At 33.7% G+C, this 16,685-nt stretch overlaps 1 protein-coding gene across 50 annotated transcripts in view; it reads right to left on the bottom strand.

Annotated features, from left to right (window-relative positions):
- Positions 1-1,755: 1,755 nt before the first annotated feature.
- The window catches only part of MBNL1 (muscleblind like splicing regulator 1), a 222,733-nt gene continuing 207,803 nt past the window's right edge, over positions 1,756-16,685 (bottom strand). For 21 of the 50 annotated variants that reach the window (XM_015131818.3, XM_015131830.3, XM_077991591.1 and 18 more), the window contains 4 exons: positions 11,847-11,882; positions 11,063-11,157; positions 8,065-8,139; positions 1,756-5,168 (listed from right to left, as the gene is read on the bottom strand). In XM_015131818.3, coding sequence (XP_014987304.1) covers positions 8,083-8,139; positions 11,063-11,157; positions 11,847-11,882 — 188 coding nt within the window. In that variant the 3' untranslated portion in view covers positions 1,756-5,168; positions 8,065-8,082. Of the gene's footprint in view, positions 5,169-8,064; positions 8,140-9,218; positions 9,283-11,062; positions 11,158-11,846; positions 11,883-16,685 lie in introns of all 50 variants that reach the window. The other 29 variants (XM_077991580.1, XM_077991585.1, XM_077991601.1 and 26 more) reach the window with 5 other exon arrangements.

Here is a 16,685-nt window from a genome sequence, read left to right as displayed (position 1 = left end):
GAAAGGGATGTGTAATCCGAGAACTAGGAAAAAGTTGAATAAGTGGAGTGATTTTTAAAATGGATAAATAGCAATCATAGTTAACATGTATCAATTACTTGCTATAAACCAAGCACCTTTCTAAGCTCTTTTTATGTATTAGCCCAGTTCTTTCCTCCAGTCATTAAACCAGAATGTCTGCTAGTAGGAACCAGTCATCTGGGGGATTGTATAAAAGTATTGATACTTTTATTGAGTTTTATTTTAAAAGTATCAATACTTTTAAAAGATCCCCCCGATAATTCCAGTTTGCAGCAAAGTCTGGAAACCACTCAACAATGGTGCAGTATTGATATTCTTGTACTTATAAAGTGGAAACTGAGTCACAGAGAAGTAATTTGCCAAGGTCAAACAGCTGACACATGATTCCACGTGTTCTGGTTTTTGAGCCCTTCTTCAACCACTGCAATATCTCCCCAGTGCTTTAGTGACTAGTCCCTGTAAGAAAGCAGCTGGTATTCAAAAGTATGTCTCAGTGAAATAACAGATTGCTATGTCACTCACCTTTAGTGTCATTCCCAACTTTAAATCCCATGAGCACCAAGGGTATGTGATGGAGTAATAGCTCTAGCAAATGATTTTGTTCTCCAAATGAAAAACGAATGACTTCTAACAGAGTCCCATTCTGTGAGCTGAGGACCCCTAGTGGGCATTGTAATAATAACTCTTCTGAAAATAATTTTTCAGATGCATGTATATGCTGTTGTGATTAACAAAATAGTTTCATTTAAAGTACCGCAAAAATTACAAGAACTTTTAGTTACTGAATTTTTTTCAATGAAAAGATTTCCAAAATATCACTAAACAGGAAGAGCCAGATGTCTTGATATTACTCAAAAAAGGCTGTGAACTCCTGCTTCAGACTATCATCTTCAGGGCAGCCATTCTTTTAGACAAGCGGCACCCAGAACAGTTGGACCTACTGAAAATAACAGAATTGTCCTTTAGAACTCGACCAGTAACAGAACTGTATTGATTATGACTAATACACCTATTTTTATTACAATACATTTTAGAAAAAAAGGCATCAGCCTACAAATGAGCATTTGTAACCCTTGACCAAATACCAAGTGCCAGTCAGCATAAAGCAGAACTACATGATACAATGTGCATGTTCTTCATATTGAAACTTTGGCATTCACTGGCTATCTGTAGAAATTGCAAAGCTTATATGTGATGCCAGGACCCACTTCAACAAAATTTTTAATCCACCATTTAAGAAATTCACACACATACACACACCTCAGAAGTAATATCATGGCCTGGCTCATAGTGCATATGCATACATCCTTTTATCCCTCTGAATACAGTGCCATCATCTCTCTTGGACTGCCTGATTTCCAGTCCTAGTCAGCAGACGCAGCAGTCAGGCAAATAACATTTCTTTAATAAAAGATCATGATCTATAACTTTTTTTCTTACCGTTTTTCACCCCGACACTTAAAACTATTTCAGTCGGCACTTAAAGTGTCAGACAGGGAAAGGCAAGAATTTCAGAAAACATTGGGCACAGGATGGCAATATATCCTGATTTAGATTCTTTCTCTCATTATCAAAGGATAATTAGTGAGAAAGACAACAAATGCCTTCCTTGCAGTTGCAATCAGTTAAAACCAGGTAACAAACTTGTACATCAATATGTTTGTAAAGATACATATGCATGAATACATGAAACTCGCAAAAATAATTTAGTATTCAATCTCAGATACACAAATATACTTAAGAAAGAGAAGTTTTATTAGGGCAATTTCACTTTATTTTTCCATACAGCAAAGTCAACTACCGCAGTAATAATAAAATAAGCATAAAACAAATTGCAGCCCAAGACAAAATACATAATTTTAAGCAACTACAAGCAGAAAGTAAGTTGTGATTACATAATAGTAAAACCAAGCACATTTGTCCTTTCAGCAGATGAAAGTGGTAGGGTTGCTGATAAGTGCAACATTATTAACCAGCTGGAGTGAAGGCTGGATACACTAATTCTTTTAACAAGTGCCCATTATCACATTTTGCATTTTTGAGTGCTTCTGAGTTGAAAATTAAAACCGTGAAATTTGAACTGCGTTTTATTTTTCACCTGCTGAAAGAACAGGATCCTACAGCAATTAAAAAACAATCACATAACAACTATAGCTACAGTGTGCTGTTTGGTTTGCCTGTTTATGATTTAAATTTTGTGAAAGTCAATACTCGTTTTGAAGATTTTTTTGTGAACAATAAACCACTGAAATTGGCAGAAACTGATCTGAATAATATATGTTCTTAGTATAGTTCTCTCTTTTTTTTGTTGAAGTTTTAAACATGCAGTAGTTTTGAAAAATGTAAGGAATATCTGATCCATGATTTCACCTTAATGGTAGAAGTACCTGCTATTTTTGGTAATGATCTTCAGGCAGATTTGGCCCCATGGAGTTTTTGTCAGTCATGAGGGTTTGAAAGGATGGCGTATCTTTCCAGCTGAAAAAATCCTGGCAAACTACAAGCTGTCCACAAGAAAGCAAAGCAACATGTTTGAAGGGGTATGGAGTGCTAACTCTGTGCCACTTTTGCAAGCAATTTTGCTCAGTCTGTCATTGTATTAGCCTTAACAAAACTCCTTGTAATTATAGACGTTTTTATTCAAAATAAGATCTTACTATTATACAGGTTTCTCTCTTTTGACTATATACAGAAGTGCAAAAAGTCAACCTTCTCTCTAGACGTTCCAACATGCTAAATTGCAGCATAATCAACCCTCAAGAGTTTGCACACACGCTATAATTTTCATTACGTAAACTTTGAGTATTTGGATTATCAACAAAAAGTCCCTTGTTCTTTATTGATTATGCAGCTTATTTATAACAAGGCCTGATATTCAGGGATTTCAAAAATATTAAACAATATTTTAACATTTGAAATGGATACAGTAGAAAATAAATTTTATTCTAATATCTAGGATCTAGATCTTCTTATAATAACTAATTACAAACAAAATAAATCATCAAAATATTACTCAATTGTCTGCCAGGATTGTTGCGATAGCAACAACTTAACTTCTTACTTAGCAATGATTATATATTTATAAGATATCCATATAAAAGATCTTTGTTCTTTTAATGAAAACTAGACAAGAACTAACAATGACTGACATTCTTACACTGTAATATTAAATCAGTAAAATATAAATCATTTAGTTAACAATACGAATATTCATATGACACTACATGTAATTCAAAACTGAGTATGTTATGAAGGAAAAACTACTTTTTTTTTGTATTTTGAAAAATTCATCGGTAAAATCTAATAAAACAATAGTCTATAAACTGAAATGGTATTCAATTGTTAATAGAAAATGAAAATCTAATAAATGTAGGAAATGAAAAACTACATTTTAACAAGAAAAATAAGTAATATTCTATAATGTAACTAACTACAATAACATGTGAAGTCACCATTACTTTCTTAACACGATTGAAATTACATTGGTATGGGTTCCAACCCGTAATGTAATAATCTAAGGCTTTAATAGATGTACAGTACAATCAGTAAAATCAACACATCAGTCTTATATTAGAAAGCATCTCTCTCAAGCATAAAAACTTGCAGTAAACTTGGAAGTATGGAAAGTTCTATAACTGAACTTTCACTTCTCCCATTCCATACTATAACTACCAGTGACCTGGCCCCTACTTCAGCAATTTTTAGAACTGCCGAACAGAGCAAAAATATCCTTTACTAGCTGCGACATCCAAACCTCAAAAAAAGGAATTCCTTTGGATGATTCCATTCTTAAAAACTGAATGCACATCTATTTTTTTTTAATTTTGTAAAAGGCTTTCTAAGGCTATAAGCAGTTAATCTGAAAAAAACAAAACAAAACAAAAATCACATATAAAATTCACCCATGTACTTAACCCACCCAATTACTAGGTTAATTAAACATTTCCCATTTTCATATTTTGGTTTATCATGCATCTGATGACAGTGCTGCTTTCTTCTTTGTTTAGAGTCACTATTTTGAATGTGACTGTGATGAAGCATTTAAGCAAACGTGAAACCATTTTTGCAAAGCATTTATAGTCTTTTGACTTTTGACAGAGGCTATAAATAGAAGCAAAATAATTTCCTCAAACATTTTTTGTTATTGTGTCTCAGAAATGGCAATCCCTTTTGAATAACATGTTATACAGTATAGTATGCATAAATATTACACTACAATGCATTAAAATAATTTTACATATATCTATTATATATATCTCCAGTATGTGTGAGTTTATCTGTATTGAGAGAGTTTGTGTTGTGCTGTCTATTGTTACTGTAAAGTTAAACTGGCCATTTCTGAGACAGCTTTGGTTTCAAAAAAAAAAAAAAAAAAGAAAAAAAAAAGAAAAAAAAAAGAATGGTGCCCTTTGACTGATTAGTACTAGCTAATATGCAACAAAATGTGGCTCTGAAAACAATAACACTGAAGAAATAATACTCTAATTTGATGTACAGTCTATGGCACTTCATGAGAATCCTTAACAACATGGTACTTAAAGCCATGATGTGCTTTAAAATATACACAGTTGTGGTTTTGCTTGGCACATTCATCTCTGTCAGATCCCTCCCTCACCACGTCTTACAATCTATTACATTAAAAATATTACTCTTAAACAAAAATGACTGTGCATGCACGCTCTCATCTATAATGGCAATTTTAAATACAAGGTGCACCTTTGTTATTTGTAAACCTTGAAAGAAATAAACTTATTTAAAAAAAATTATATCTTGGTCTACAGACGTACCAATACATAATAGAATCATGGTTACACCATAGTCTGTCTTTTCAAGATGGCATGAATATATAGGAAACTAATTAGGTATGCATCTTTGAATGCATAACTCTGTGCTAGAAAAGAAAGACAATGTTGTTCTTTTAGACAGGAATATCACCTCAGCACAAATATCAATTAAATGTACAAAGTGTATAGGCAACAGTGTGCAGTGGATTTCCATGTTGTCTTTTCTTCTGGTTAACATGCAATATGTGGATGTCTTGTGGCTGAGGAACTTTTGTGTGTGTTGCTTGACGATATATACAATATGGCTAATGACCTCATCCTTTACTCTAACCAAGCACACTGTCCTTTCCTCTTTAGCATGATCTACAAGGGAAAAAGAGAGAATCTTTGTTAGAACAGATAGTATCTAAAAGCAGTTTCTAATATACATTTAATATGAAAATTTTCTTTTTGATTAAGCAGTATATTCACAAGTTATTATATCTTCATATAAAAACAAAAACCATTTCACAAGAGTAGACAGAACAAAATCTGTTTATCATCTCTATACGAAAGAAATAATGTGTACAATTTAATAAGACTGTAGAATGTGCTAAAAAATTTACTAATCCTAAACTAAAAGTATAAAATACATTTGCAGAATCAAGGGGCATAATATACACAGTTCTTTTTTAGCACAATTGTTGTAGGGCAAAATTTAAACTTACTTCTTTTCTGCAGTTTAATAAGGTTTCAAGAGTAAAGGTCTGGTCTACAAAATTAAAATTCATGTCATATGTTCTATTAAACAAGATTTATTCTATTTGGGTGCTTGATTAGCATAATGCAGGTTTAGAAAAAAAAAGAATGATACTTTAAGTGATGGCTTTGGATAATTCAGTTTGTTGAACTTTTTTCTCCTAAAACTAAGAAAATAAAAATCATTCTTTTTGAATTACAGAATTATTACTCATGAATTAAGTTGTAATAGATACTACAATGTACTTGTGGATTAACAGTTCCAGTTTTTACAAGAAATTTGTTCTCAGCAGGGAATCTTTACATATATTAAAAGTATGCTTCACAATACAACCTTGAAAATGAAAGAAATCACAATCTAGTAACTCAAAAATCAGTTTAAATGTTGCAACTCCTCATGAAGATGAGCAACCATTTGTTAAATGAACAGAACATTAAATGCTTAAGCTTCAAAGACAAATCTACTGGTTTGCTAATTATTTTTAGAATTTTTTTTTCAACCTAGATTATTGCTAAGAAATAGAATACAGTTAAATATATACATACCAAACACACCTAATTGACTATAAGAGCTTGAAACAGATTGCTTTGGCATGTCAAACAAACTCTTCTTCTAAACCAACAACACTACAAAGTAATGCTGCTGCTTCTAAAAATGTGGCTATTGTTCAGAATCTGAACCTTTTTATCAGAACTGCTTTGAGAAAACTTATGAAATAGACAAAATCAATTTTAATACTGCAGCAAGTCTTTGGCAGTACTTTTCCGATTGAGCCTATCATTTCTTTCTTAAATGGCTACTGAATTCTGCCTATCCTCCTTTCTTGCATGGGCTTTGACTTTGTCCAGCTTTGCTACAGAGATTAACATCACAAGAGTTTCTGAGTTGGTTCTCAGCCACCATGGTTTCCTGACTTGGCACACTGTCCTTCTTTTACAAGGCCTTTACACCTCCACTGTCCTTAGAACAACACCCTCATTGTCCAAATTCATTTGTTTATGGATCCTGTTGGGAATAGCTGCTCTTCATCTTTGCTCTAAGAGAAATTTCTTCAAACCTCTCTTATTTTAATATATTATCCTGAAATTCCTTACATCTTTATCTTATTGTCTATTTATCTTTATCTCCTTGCCATGGTAACTAACACAATGTAGCACCAAAAACTCATTTGTAAATATGTTAATACACAGATAAAAAAAGGAAGCAACAAAGAATGGTTACCCATCTTAACCAATTTCAGTTTTAAGCATACTGTCTCTTTCTAAATATAAAAATAAGTAATTAACAAGCATCTGAGCACATGTTATAACTTGAATGCACGCATACTGGACAAAACATATTCCTATGGATGAAAAATGGGCACCTTTGTAATTATTTAAGACAGTGTTCTTAAAGACAAAATACAAGACATTTTAAAGACTAAATACAACACTTTCAAACCATTTTAAAAACGTTGCAATGGCAACATTTTCAGAATTATATGATCCTCTGAGGTAACTACTTTAAAGTACCTAAGATTCATTTGAATATGTAGATTTGTGTGTACACATATATGTGATTATGTGTATATATTTATTTAAAGTGAGACTCACTACTTTTTTTTTTTTTTTGAGACAGGTCTTGCTCTGTTGCCCAGGTTGGAGTGCAGTGGCACAACTGTGGCTCATTGTAGCCTCAACCTCCTGGGCCTCAAGTGCTCCTCCCACCTGAGCCTCCTGAGTAGCTGGAACTACAGGAGTGTGCCACCATACGCAGCTGATTGTTTTATATTTTTTGTAGGACAGGGTTTGACCATGTTGCCCAGGCTAGTCTCAAATTCCTGGGCTCGAGCAATCCACCCACCTTAGTCTCCCAAAGTGCTTGGATTACAAGTGTGAGCCACCACGCTTAGCCAAACTCATTATATTCGAATGCCCCTGTGTATGGTGGTGCATGGGATGAAGTGAGTACATGGTCCCATTTAAGGTTTAGCCAAAGAATAAGAAAAAAAAAATAATAAGTGATAATCTACACCAGGGGTCAGCCAAAATACTGCCTGTGGGCCAAATGTGATGTACTGCCTGTTTCTGTAAATAAAGTTTTACTGGAACACAGCCACACCCATTTTTTACATGTGGTCTCTGGCTGCTTTCATGATACAATGGCAGAGGAGAGTAGCTGCAACAGAAACCATACGGCCCACACAGCAAAAATACTTACTGTCTGACCCTGTAAGAAAGTTTGCCAACCCTTGATCTATACCTTCTAACTACTTTTTGGTCATATGTTTTATGTTTGTGTTTATTTCTAATCAGAAATTTTAAAAATGTATTTTCTCTTGATACTTTGTATATTTAAGTGATATTAACGTATTTGTTATAAATGTCTGATAAAATTCCTCACAACCCATTTAAGATAAAAATGTGACCTGTATATAAATATTTTCTCAGAGATTTTGCAAAATTTTAAGTGCACTATACGATTGCTATCTTAAAAAAACCCAGCACAAATATGCTACTATATATTACATAATGAACTTACTGTTTAGTGATGAAAATTCTACATCTGGGTAACATACTTGTGGCTAGTCAGATGTTCGGCAGATATTATGGGTATCTAGCAAATAAAAAATTATTTAATGAATGATCCATGCAAGCAAGCCAACAATCAAGAGATGAAAACATTTTAATATTAAATTTTTAAAGAAAAGTGAAATTCAGCTGTGAGGTGATAGTCCTTATCTGGTCAACATAACAGTAAGTTAATGTAAACTTAAATGCCATAGTAGCAACTAACTTTAAAATCTTCATGTTAAATACTATTCTGTAAATGTTACCAGCTTTTAGGAAATAAGATAAGTAAAACTATCAAAAATTCATGCAGAGCAGTATTGAAAGAAGCCCTTTTTGTTGGCCTACACACACACACACACCCCCGCCCCCGTGGTTTCAGTTACTTAGTAATCATTCAGAAATCAGATAAGGAAATGTCTTGCCTATTTTTGTGCAACCAAATTTCTGACATTTTCGTTCAAATTAGGGTGTCTAACTTTTTTTTTCCAAATTAAAAATACCAGGTAAGAATTATAAAGCAGTAATTCAAAGAACTAGGTAAGAGCCTAAGTTTACTTCAGAACATATTTCTGAATCCTGATGGCACCTTTTATTGTATTTTAAATGGGCAAGAGAATTAGAGAACTTGAGAGAAAATACAGTAAGAAACCAATATAGAGTTGACTTATTTCAATAGTTCCCAAAGTTAGAACTTCAAATTTGTAGCTTGATTTTTCAACCCGAAATTAATGGCTGCTAACCTGAGAGAGGCAGCACAATAGATTGAGACTGTCAGAGGACTGAAGACACGGGTTCTACCCCTAGAGATCCATTTACTGGCTGTGTGACCCTGAGCAAAGCAACTCATTACTCTATGCTTACGTTTCTTCTATAAAACGATACTAATCCCATTTCAGCAATGTTGTTGGGAGAATAATAAAATCACATACACAAAGGCATTCTGTTGCTGTTTTTTCAATTTAGACATCTTAGGCTAATTCAACATACTAAAATCCACAGTCTGGCGTGTATATTAATATGTCCCTGTTTTATTTCCAGTTCTCAGCTGACATTTTTACACAATTTTACAGCATTGGCAAATGGCACGAAAATGTGCTCCAAGCATAATGAAGCTTCTCATACCATTTTTCCTGCTGCTGCAGGACAGGATGTTGCACCCAACAGTGTAGAAGCATCAAGGATGGGGCTGTCGAAACATACCAAGGACCTTCAACACCAATCGATGCAGATGAAGGGCCAGCTATAAACTTCTGCATGCATGCAGGCTGCATTTTGTGGCATCAGCTATTTCCAGCATTGCTAATGTACTGTAGGCATATACATATGTATGTATATGTAGATATAATATATGTGTGTATATATATATCCATTCCCTTTTCTTTCTTTTGGTTGTCAAATAGTATGAAGACCCAAGATTATGCATGAAATGGTCACAGCACAATGCAAAAAGTAAAGTGTCCCCTACAACCCAGGTGGCCAAGGGCATGTTGAAATTTGCTCTGCTATAGTTCTGCTTACACCAGCAATTCTACGGTCATACATGGTACACGCATGAGAGTTCTTTATCACTGATTTGCACCACAGATGGATTGTATTGAATCCATCGCGATAGTTCTACCAAAGATTACTTATTAACATGCCACATATGCACCATCTAGCATTCTTGTAAATGAGTCTGATGTGTTCACATAAACCCAGGGCTATTTTGACAAGCTTCTGAAAAATTAATGATTCTTTGCCAAGAAATGTTTAAAGCTTGACTGAAACATTAAATTCATTTTTGTATTCTGATTTTGAAAGTTTTGAATGGTTGTACTAATAGCTGAATGTTCTTCATCAACAGTACGTGATGTATTTTAGAACAAGGGTGGCTACTCCTCACAGTAAGAACAACAAATCGATGTCTTAATTGGTCTTCCCTTTCCAAGGTGGAACATGTTGATTCTCATCTGATACTAATTCTTTTGAGACTCATTTGACTACATTTAACCTTCACCTGTGGATTATCTGAAATGTGGCTTGGCTCTATTTTTTTTCATACACTGTCAACTCTATTGAAGCCCAAATCTATTTTATATAAATGAAACTTGAAATCAACCAGTATTTTCTAGAAAATATTTTTAAGTAGAATCAGAAAATGCCGGGTGAATAAATGTCAATTTTTAAATTTTAAAATATTTTAAATCATCATTTATTTTAAAATAGTTATTGTATATCATAAAATTTAAATTTATGGAACAAATCCCTTTCACTTGAAAGTACCCTGCATAATTGTTACTCTATAAACTTGCATGGAATACAGAATGATTGTCAATTTGCCATACTTAATTTCTTTTCTTTTCATTCATAAATCTCCAACATTTATGCAGGGTAATTATAAAAATAAGAGCATTTAGGATTTTTCTTTCACTGAAAGCATTGAGAATAAAAGCTTAGAAATGCTATACACAAACAATTTGTTTTGAATCTGCTTATTAAATGATTCAGATTATAATGAATTTATAACAAACTTATTTACAAGAGTGGTCATTTGTGGCATATGTAATACATTTAAATATTTTACTTTCTATTAATCATTTAGGCAATAACTAAGAAACTGTATATACCAAATGTTTTAAATAAAAACTTTAAGATGGCCTCTATTTTTGGTTGGTCAAAACACCTGCAAGATTGGTTGAAACCAATGAGAATTGCTTGTGTAAATATCATTTTAGTAGCTTCAGAAATGGAGCTGCGACAACTTTGGAGCACTTATAAATGGCATAAAAGCATTCTGCTGCTCATCATAGAATGTGTAGGCCAACAAGAGGTATCTTTGAAACCCCATGCTTATTAAAGCACCCTCTACAGCCCTCACGTACATACGATTCCCACTGACCTCAATGGGAAATCCACATGCGTAAGGGCTGTTGGATTGAGCCCTATTAGAGTTGTTTTTTAAGAAACAAAGCTGTAAATTAGCAAACCTGGTTGGCTGTGGCTGTTGCAGCGAAGGGAACACTTGTGGCAGATGTTGTTGCTGCGGACACAGTGGCTGGCGTAGCACCGTGCACCATGGGAACTTTCGGAGGGAAAATCATATAAGCGAACATACAGAAGAGTGTAGCAATATGGAAACCATGGCAACATGGAAGAGATAATTGGGCATGGTATTTATCACAGCAATAAGCCATGTGACAGGACATCATCACCAGCGAGTGACATGCAATCACAGCGCAAAGCAGGACAACATTCCAAGGAGAGAAGGGGAGGAGGGATGAAAGAGAAAAAAAAGGGGGAAAAAAGCTTGTTACCATCAAATCAAGAAAATTGACACAAACAGGCTTAATATGCTAAGTCAAAAACAAGAATTTTATATAGTGTTCATAGTCAGACATTCAAAATCTAAGTCAAAATACAAGTATTTACTTCATATATACAGTTATCTGTTTGAATGAAAGTATTTTTTTCTCATTTACTATTATAAAAATATACAGTATATTACTTTCATGAAATAGATTTTTTTTACACACCAGAACTCATAGTCCAATCAAAATCCACCAAAGGTGACTAAAGGAAACTCGTGTGTGTAAAGAAAACGTTTATGTGAGTCCATGTCAATTAAATAGAAAATGGCATTTAATTGACAGGTGTTAGTAAAGGGGAAATGGACTTGCCCAATAGATATAAGTTAAACTTGGCAGTGGATTTTGAGGGGCTGTGAGGTACACCATAGGTTTAAGATAATCAAGAAACAAAGCTGGCACCTACCAACACTTGTAGCGGGTGTCATGCACAATATTGAGCCTGCCCATCATGCATTGCAACAGGAAGGTGGATTTGAAAAGGGAAAAGAATTAAAACATCCCATCACACGTGTAATTAGAAAATTCATTTGAACAAAGAAGAAAAATTGTTATTATGGGAACAGTGGCATGTAACTGTCAGCACAATCAAATCATACAATAGCACAGTGATCAATTAGAACTAGTCTCAAGTGAAGAATAAAAGCCAGTTTAACTGTGTGCTGGTACACTTTGTTTCTCTTAAGTGTTGCCTATCAACAAAAGTATTTTGGAAGTAATTTAAATCCACTTAGTTCTTTTAAAAATAATATTGTAATTTGTTTTGTTTTAATCTGATTACTAACCATCTGGTCGTTTTGCTATTTCTGACTTTAACTTATGAATGCCTTAACATTTTCTTCATATCAAGCACCTATTAACTTATTAAAGATATTATTTATTATTAAATACTAAATAATTCAATGTACAAAACTGACTTAACAATATAATGAAACCCAAACATTCATTTTCATTCTTTTTGTTTTATTTTCCTGTTCATTGTAGCAGCAACCACATAAACACGAAAGGGGTTGTGATTATTCATACAGGATTTGTATTTGGAGGGATGCCAAGCAATAAATTTTACATAAAACAGTGAAATTTCTGCATTTCCTTCGTTTGAAATTAAAATGTAGGAAAAGCCTTAAGGGGGAATATAATTTCTTATAAATATCAAATTGGTTTACTTCATGGTATCTAGGAAATCAGAGTGGTTTTCATTGCTGGTTCAGACCTTCAAGACTTCTGGGAGTAGCAAATGTTCTACAAAATTTCACACACAAGAAACTGCTAATTAGACTTCAATAAAAACCTTGAGTGGGAGATAGTGAAGATATATACATCACATATGGGGTGTTAGCACTGATGCTGACAATTGTTCAACCATGATAAGCAAAAATAAATGTTGCATATATAGATAGTCCTTGTTCTCTTTGACATGTAAATATTGAAAATTTAACTTATTTTACCAAGTACAAGGCACTTTCCCATATGCAGAACCACTGTTCTTTCTATGGGATTATTTTAGAATTCTAGGTTTTAAAATATCAAAGGATTTTATATTTCTATCTAAATCTTGGCATATCCTGTTTAAATACTAGCAGCATCTGGGACGAACATTTGTTAGAAAAATATCTGCCAAATGAATCTTGTCAGAGATGGCCCTATAAAATAAAGCTGCCATTGAGAAACTCAACTTAAACACGGATTACTTAACTGGCATCCCTGTAACAGCTGCAATTAGTTTGTCATCACAATTAGACTGTGGGCACAGTGATCAATGATTAAACTCTGTAATGAATCTGGGGACACATCCTATCAAGTGGAAAAATATTATATTGACAAGCATTAAGACCCTTGAAGATCTCTGTCATTTGCTACTACTACTGAGTCAAAGACTTGTGAAAGACAAACAGAAACAAGCTGGTAATAACAAAGAAGTTATAATAATTTGAGACAGTAGAGCAAGCAAAACTTAATACCAGATCTACATCTTATAAAATCATTACTGTCTTAATGGTAGGGTGAGAGAATTGGAAAAGAAATGATGAATGATAAAGAATAATGTGATAAATAATATTAAAGCCAGTTTAAATATTGTACAGGTTATATGTTTCATTATTTATTATTATGCTGAGACTTGCCTACTGTATTTCACCCCATGCATAATTAAGCCTGCACATGCTGAAAATGAGTTAACCTTATACTATCTCTCTAAAACCCTAAAGCTATTATGATTTGAATTTTAGTTTGAGTTATCTTCCTCATTACCATTATAACCAATGCACACAGTTTTGAGAGGCATTTGCAGCAAATAAACATAAGGTAGCAATGAAAATACTAGCCAGGGTGCAATAACTCACAAATATGAGGACATAATGCTGTAGGACCCACTTACCAAAAACGAAAATCACTTTTGAAATGACCTTGGTTTCCATCTTTACTTTACATGGGTTGATTTACTAATAATAATGCGCAAATGGCCAATTTAAATTTTTCCTCCATTTTCAGCACAAAGCAAAATTTAAGTGAATGTATTTGTCAATTTCCAATTTATCCTACAAAGATATTTGCAGAGCAGAATGGGGTGCCTCTAAGAAATGTGTTATTTTAATTGCATGACTTTTTAAATCAAAAATTTTAATTGATATGTAGTAAAATGTAGGAAAAACTAGGATAATTTACAAATAAGATGTATGCATACTTAAAATTACTCAGCATAGAAGGGAGATAAGTAGAAGGGAAAAAAAGAATTGTAATGAAGATTTAGTTGGAAGTTAGAATTTCGATGTAATAATTCAGTCCTATTTAGGTTGATTATAAAAAGTATTAAGCTGATTAAGATCTTCTAAAAACAGTGTATATCATTTTAAGACTAAAAGTTAACAATCAGTTGTATTATTCTCAAAATTGGTATCCAAACAAGCAGTACCTTCTTTATTTTTATTAATTATAAGTAATTTACTAATATACATAATTATAAATTATTAAATGTATTAATGATACTAAATGTGACAAATCTTTTTGTTTTTTCTTCTTTCTATAAACACAACCCTGCCTACCCCTGCCCTTAGACCTACACCACCACCTAAGAAAGTTTCCTGGCCTTTTGTTGCCTCATTCTTCGTAGAGTTGTAATACAAGCCAAAGTTGAAGTTGTTTAAAGCAAATGTATTTTCAGAACTGTTAACACTCAAAAGCTAACATTGATTGAGGGAGATATGCTAGAGAGGGAGACAAGAGGTGTGATTCTGAAGATGGTAGGTAAGCAAAAATAGTGATTAGGACAGAGAAAAAAATTCCTCAAGATTGAAGTGGCAGGCAGTGTGCAGCTCCACAGGTAGTTGGGTAGGTAGCCTGTTCTTTCAGAATAGCCTTGCAGACATCAGGCCCTCAAGGGCATGGGAGCCTGGAGGGCATAGACAAGGAAGCCTATATCCAAGGCAAGCACAGAACCTCTGGAGTACCTGTCTTCAAGAGCTCTCGCAAGCATGGACAATGATCATATCAGCAGTGAGCAGCTGTGACTGATGAATGAAGAATGCATAGTGTGTCTGAGAATACTAGACTGCACAGGACCTCCATTTGAGGTAAGGTCAGGAGAGAGAGGGAGCTGGGGGATGTCCTGGATTCCCAGTAATGCCTGTTATGTCTCTCAACCCAGGGAGACAGAGATCAGAGTTCAGAGCTAGACTTAATTTCAATGAAAACAAATGGTATAAAGGAAAGTGGTATTTCTTATACATCCTAATTTCTTGAGTGAAAATTCATACCTATAATATATATAGATCCTAAATTATGTATAATATCTACAAATAATCAATCTGGTCCTGAAAAGGGAAGGTTAAAACAAGTATATATCTAAATTTGAGAAAACAAAACTTTAATACGAATTTAACCTAATACTTATATTTATCTTTAAATGAGGTATTAAGTGTGAAACACAATGGAGTTAGGTGATCAGTAAGGGCTACTTCCACTCTCCCAAATCATTTTTAAGGTCTTCGTGTAATAAGCTCATATATATTGAGAGATTAACCAAGTCAGTCTGACTTGAGTTCAAGTTGTACTTAAATCTAAACCTTACAAAAGCTGTTTAACTTGGGGAAAATCACTGTATCTTACTAGGCTCCAAATTACTCATTGGTAAAATGAAAATATTAATGCCAATCTTTTGGGCGTTGTGAAAAAAAAATGAGATAATATATGCAAAGCACTCAGTGCAGCATGAAACCAGAGCAACCATTCAATAAAATGTAACTCTTTTGAACAAAATGTGTAAAACAATCTGGCCTAAGGCAATACGGAATTGTAGGGCTTGGAACTGAAGGGTACAGTGTGTGTCCTATCTAAAGGATTTACATTTAGTCTTCATGTAAACACTCTTAAACAAAAATATTTCTAGATACTAGATTTTACCCTTGGGCCATGAGTTTGCAATCTTTCACATAAATACTGGTACGCAGTGGCATACATTATGGAATGAATAAATGGAAAGATGGGTGGATAAATGGGGGGATGAATAGATGGATGAAAACAGAAGGACAGAGGAAGGGAGGAAGGAAAAAAGGATAAGAGAGGAAAGGAGAGGGGAGAACAGAATGATAGGAGGATGTATGTATGTATGGCTGAATGATGCTTAGATGGGTAATGTCCATATTAAATCCAATTCTGCTCTTAAAAGTTAAAGCATGCAGTAATTTTTCTTAGTTAGCTGGCTGGCTTGTCACTGAACCCTGATCTTTTGCCAGCAACCTACTCTGTATACGCAGCCACCTGCTCTAAGAATTTAGCTAACCATGCTTCACTGTAATTTGAATAAAATGCATCTACACATCTGAAGTTATCATTGAAGCAACAGACTATAGACATCTAAAATTCTGAGCTGCAAAAAAATAAAAGAACTCCATTTTCTTCCCAGTTCCAATAAAGCCTTCAAAGTGTACCTTCCAAATTATTAAATTGTGATCAGATCAGATTCCTTGATCATCTAATTCTGTATTATTTGTCTGTAGAACAACCAAACTTTGGAAAATGGCATTCCTTTTCTCCCAGGTATTAGACATGAGATTACATGTGAATTTGTGGTTAAGATACATTTCCTTTAGTTCTCAAAGGGTGTTTTTTAAAAACTGAATTAATTGACAAAATTTAAATATTGAGAAATTTCACATATAAACTTACAAACGTCCAGAATATCTGGGAAAAAATCATAAGACCTAGCAACACTGTATGTCAGGGCTACTGTGTTAGGTTGTGCGGGTTT

The sequence above is a fragment of the Macaca mulatta genome, chromosome 2 (assembly GCF_049350105.2).
Source record: "Macaca mulatta isolate MMU2019108-1 chromosome 2, T2T-MMU8v2.0, whole genome shotgun sequence".
NCBI lineage: Eukaryota > Metazoa > Chordata > Mammalia > Primates > Cercopithecidae > Macaca > Macaca mulatta.
This window is presented reverse-complemented; position numbering and strand designations above follow the sequence as displayed.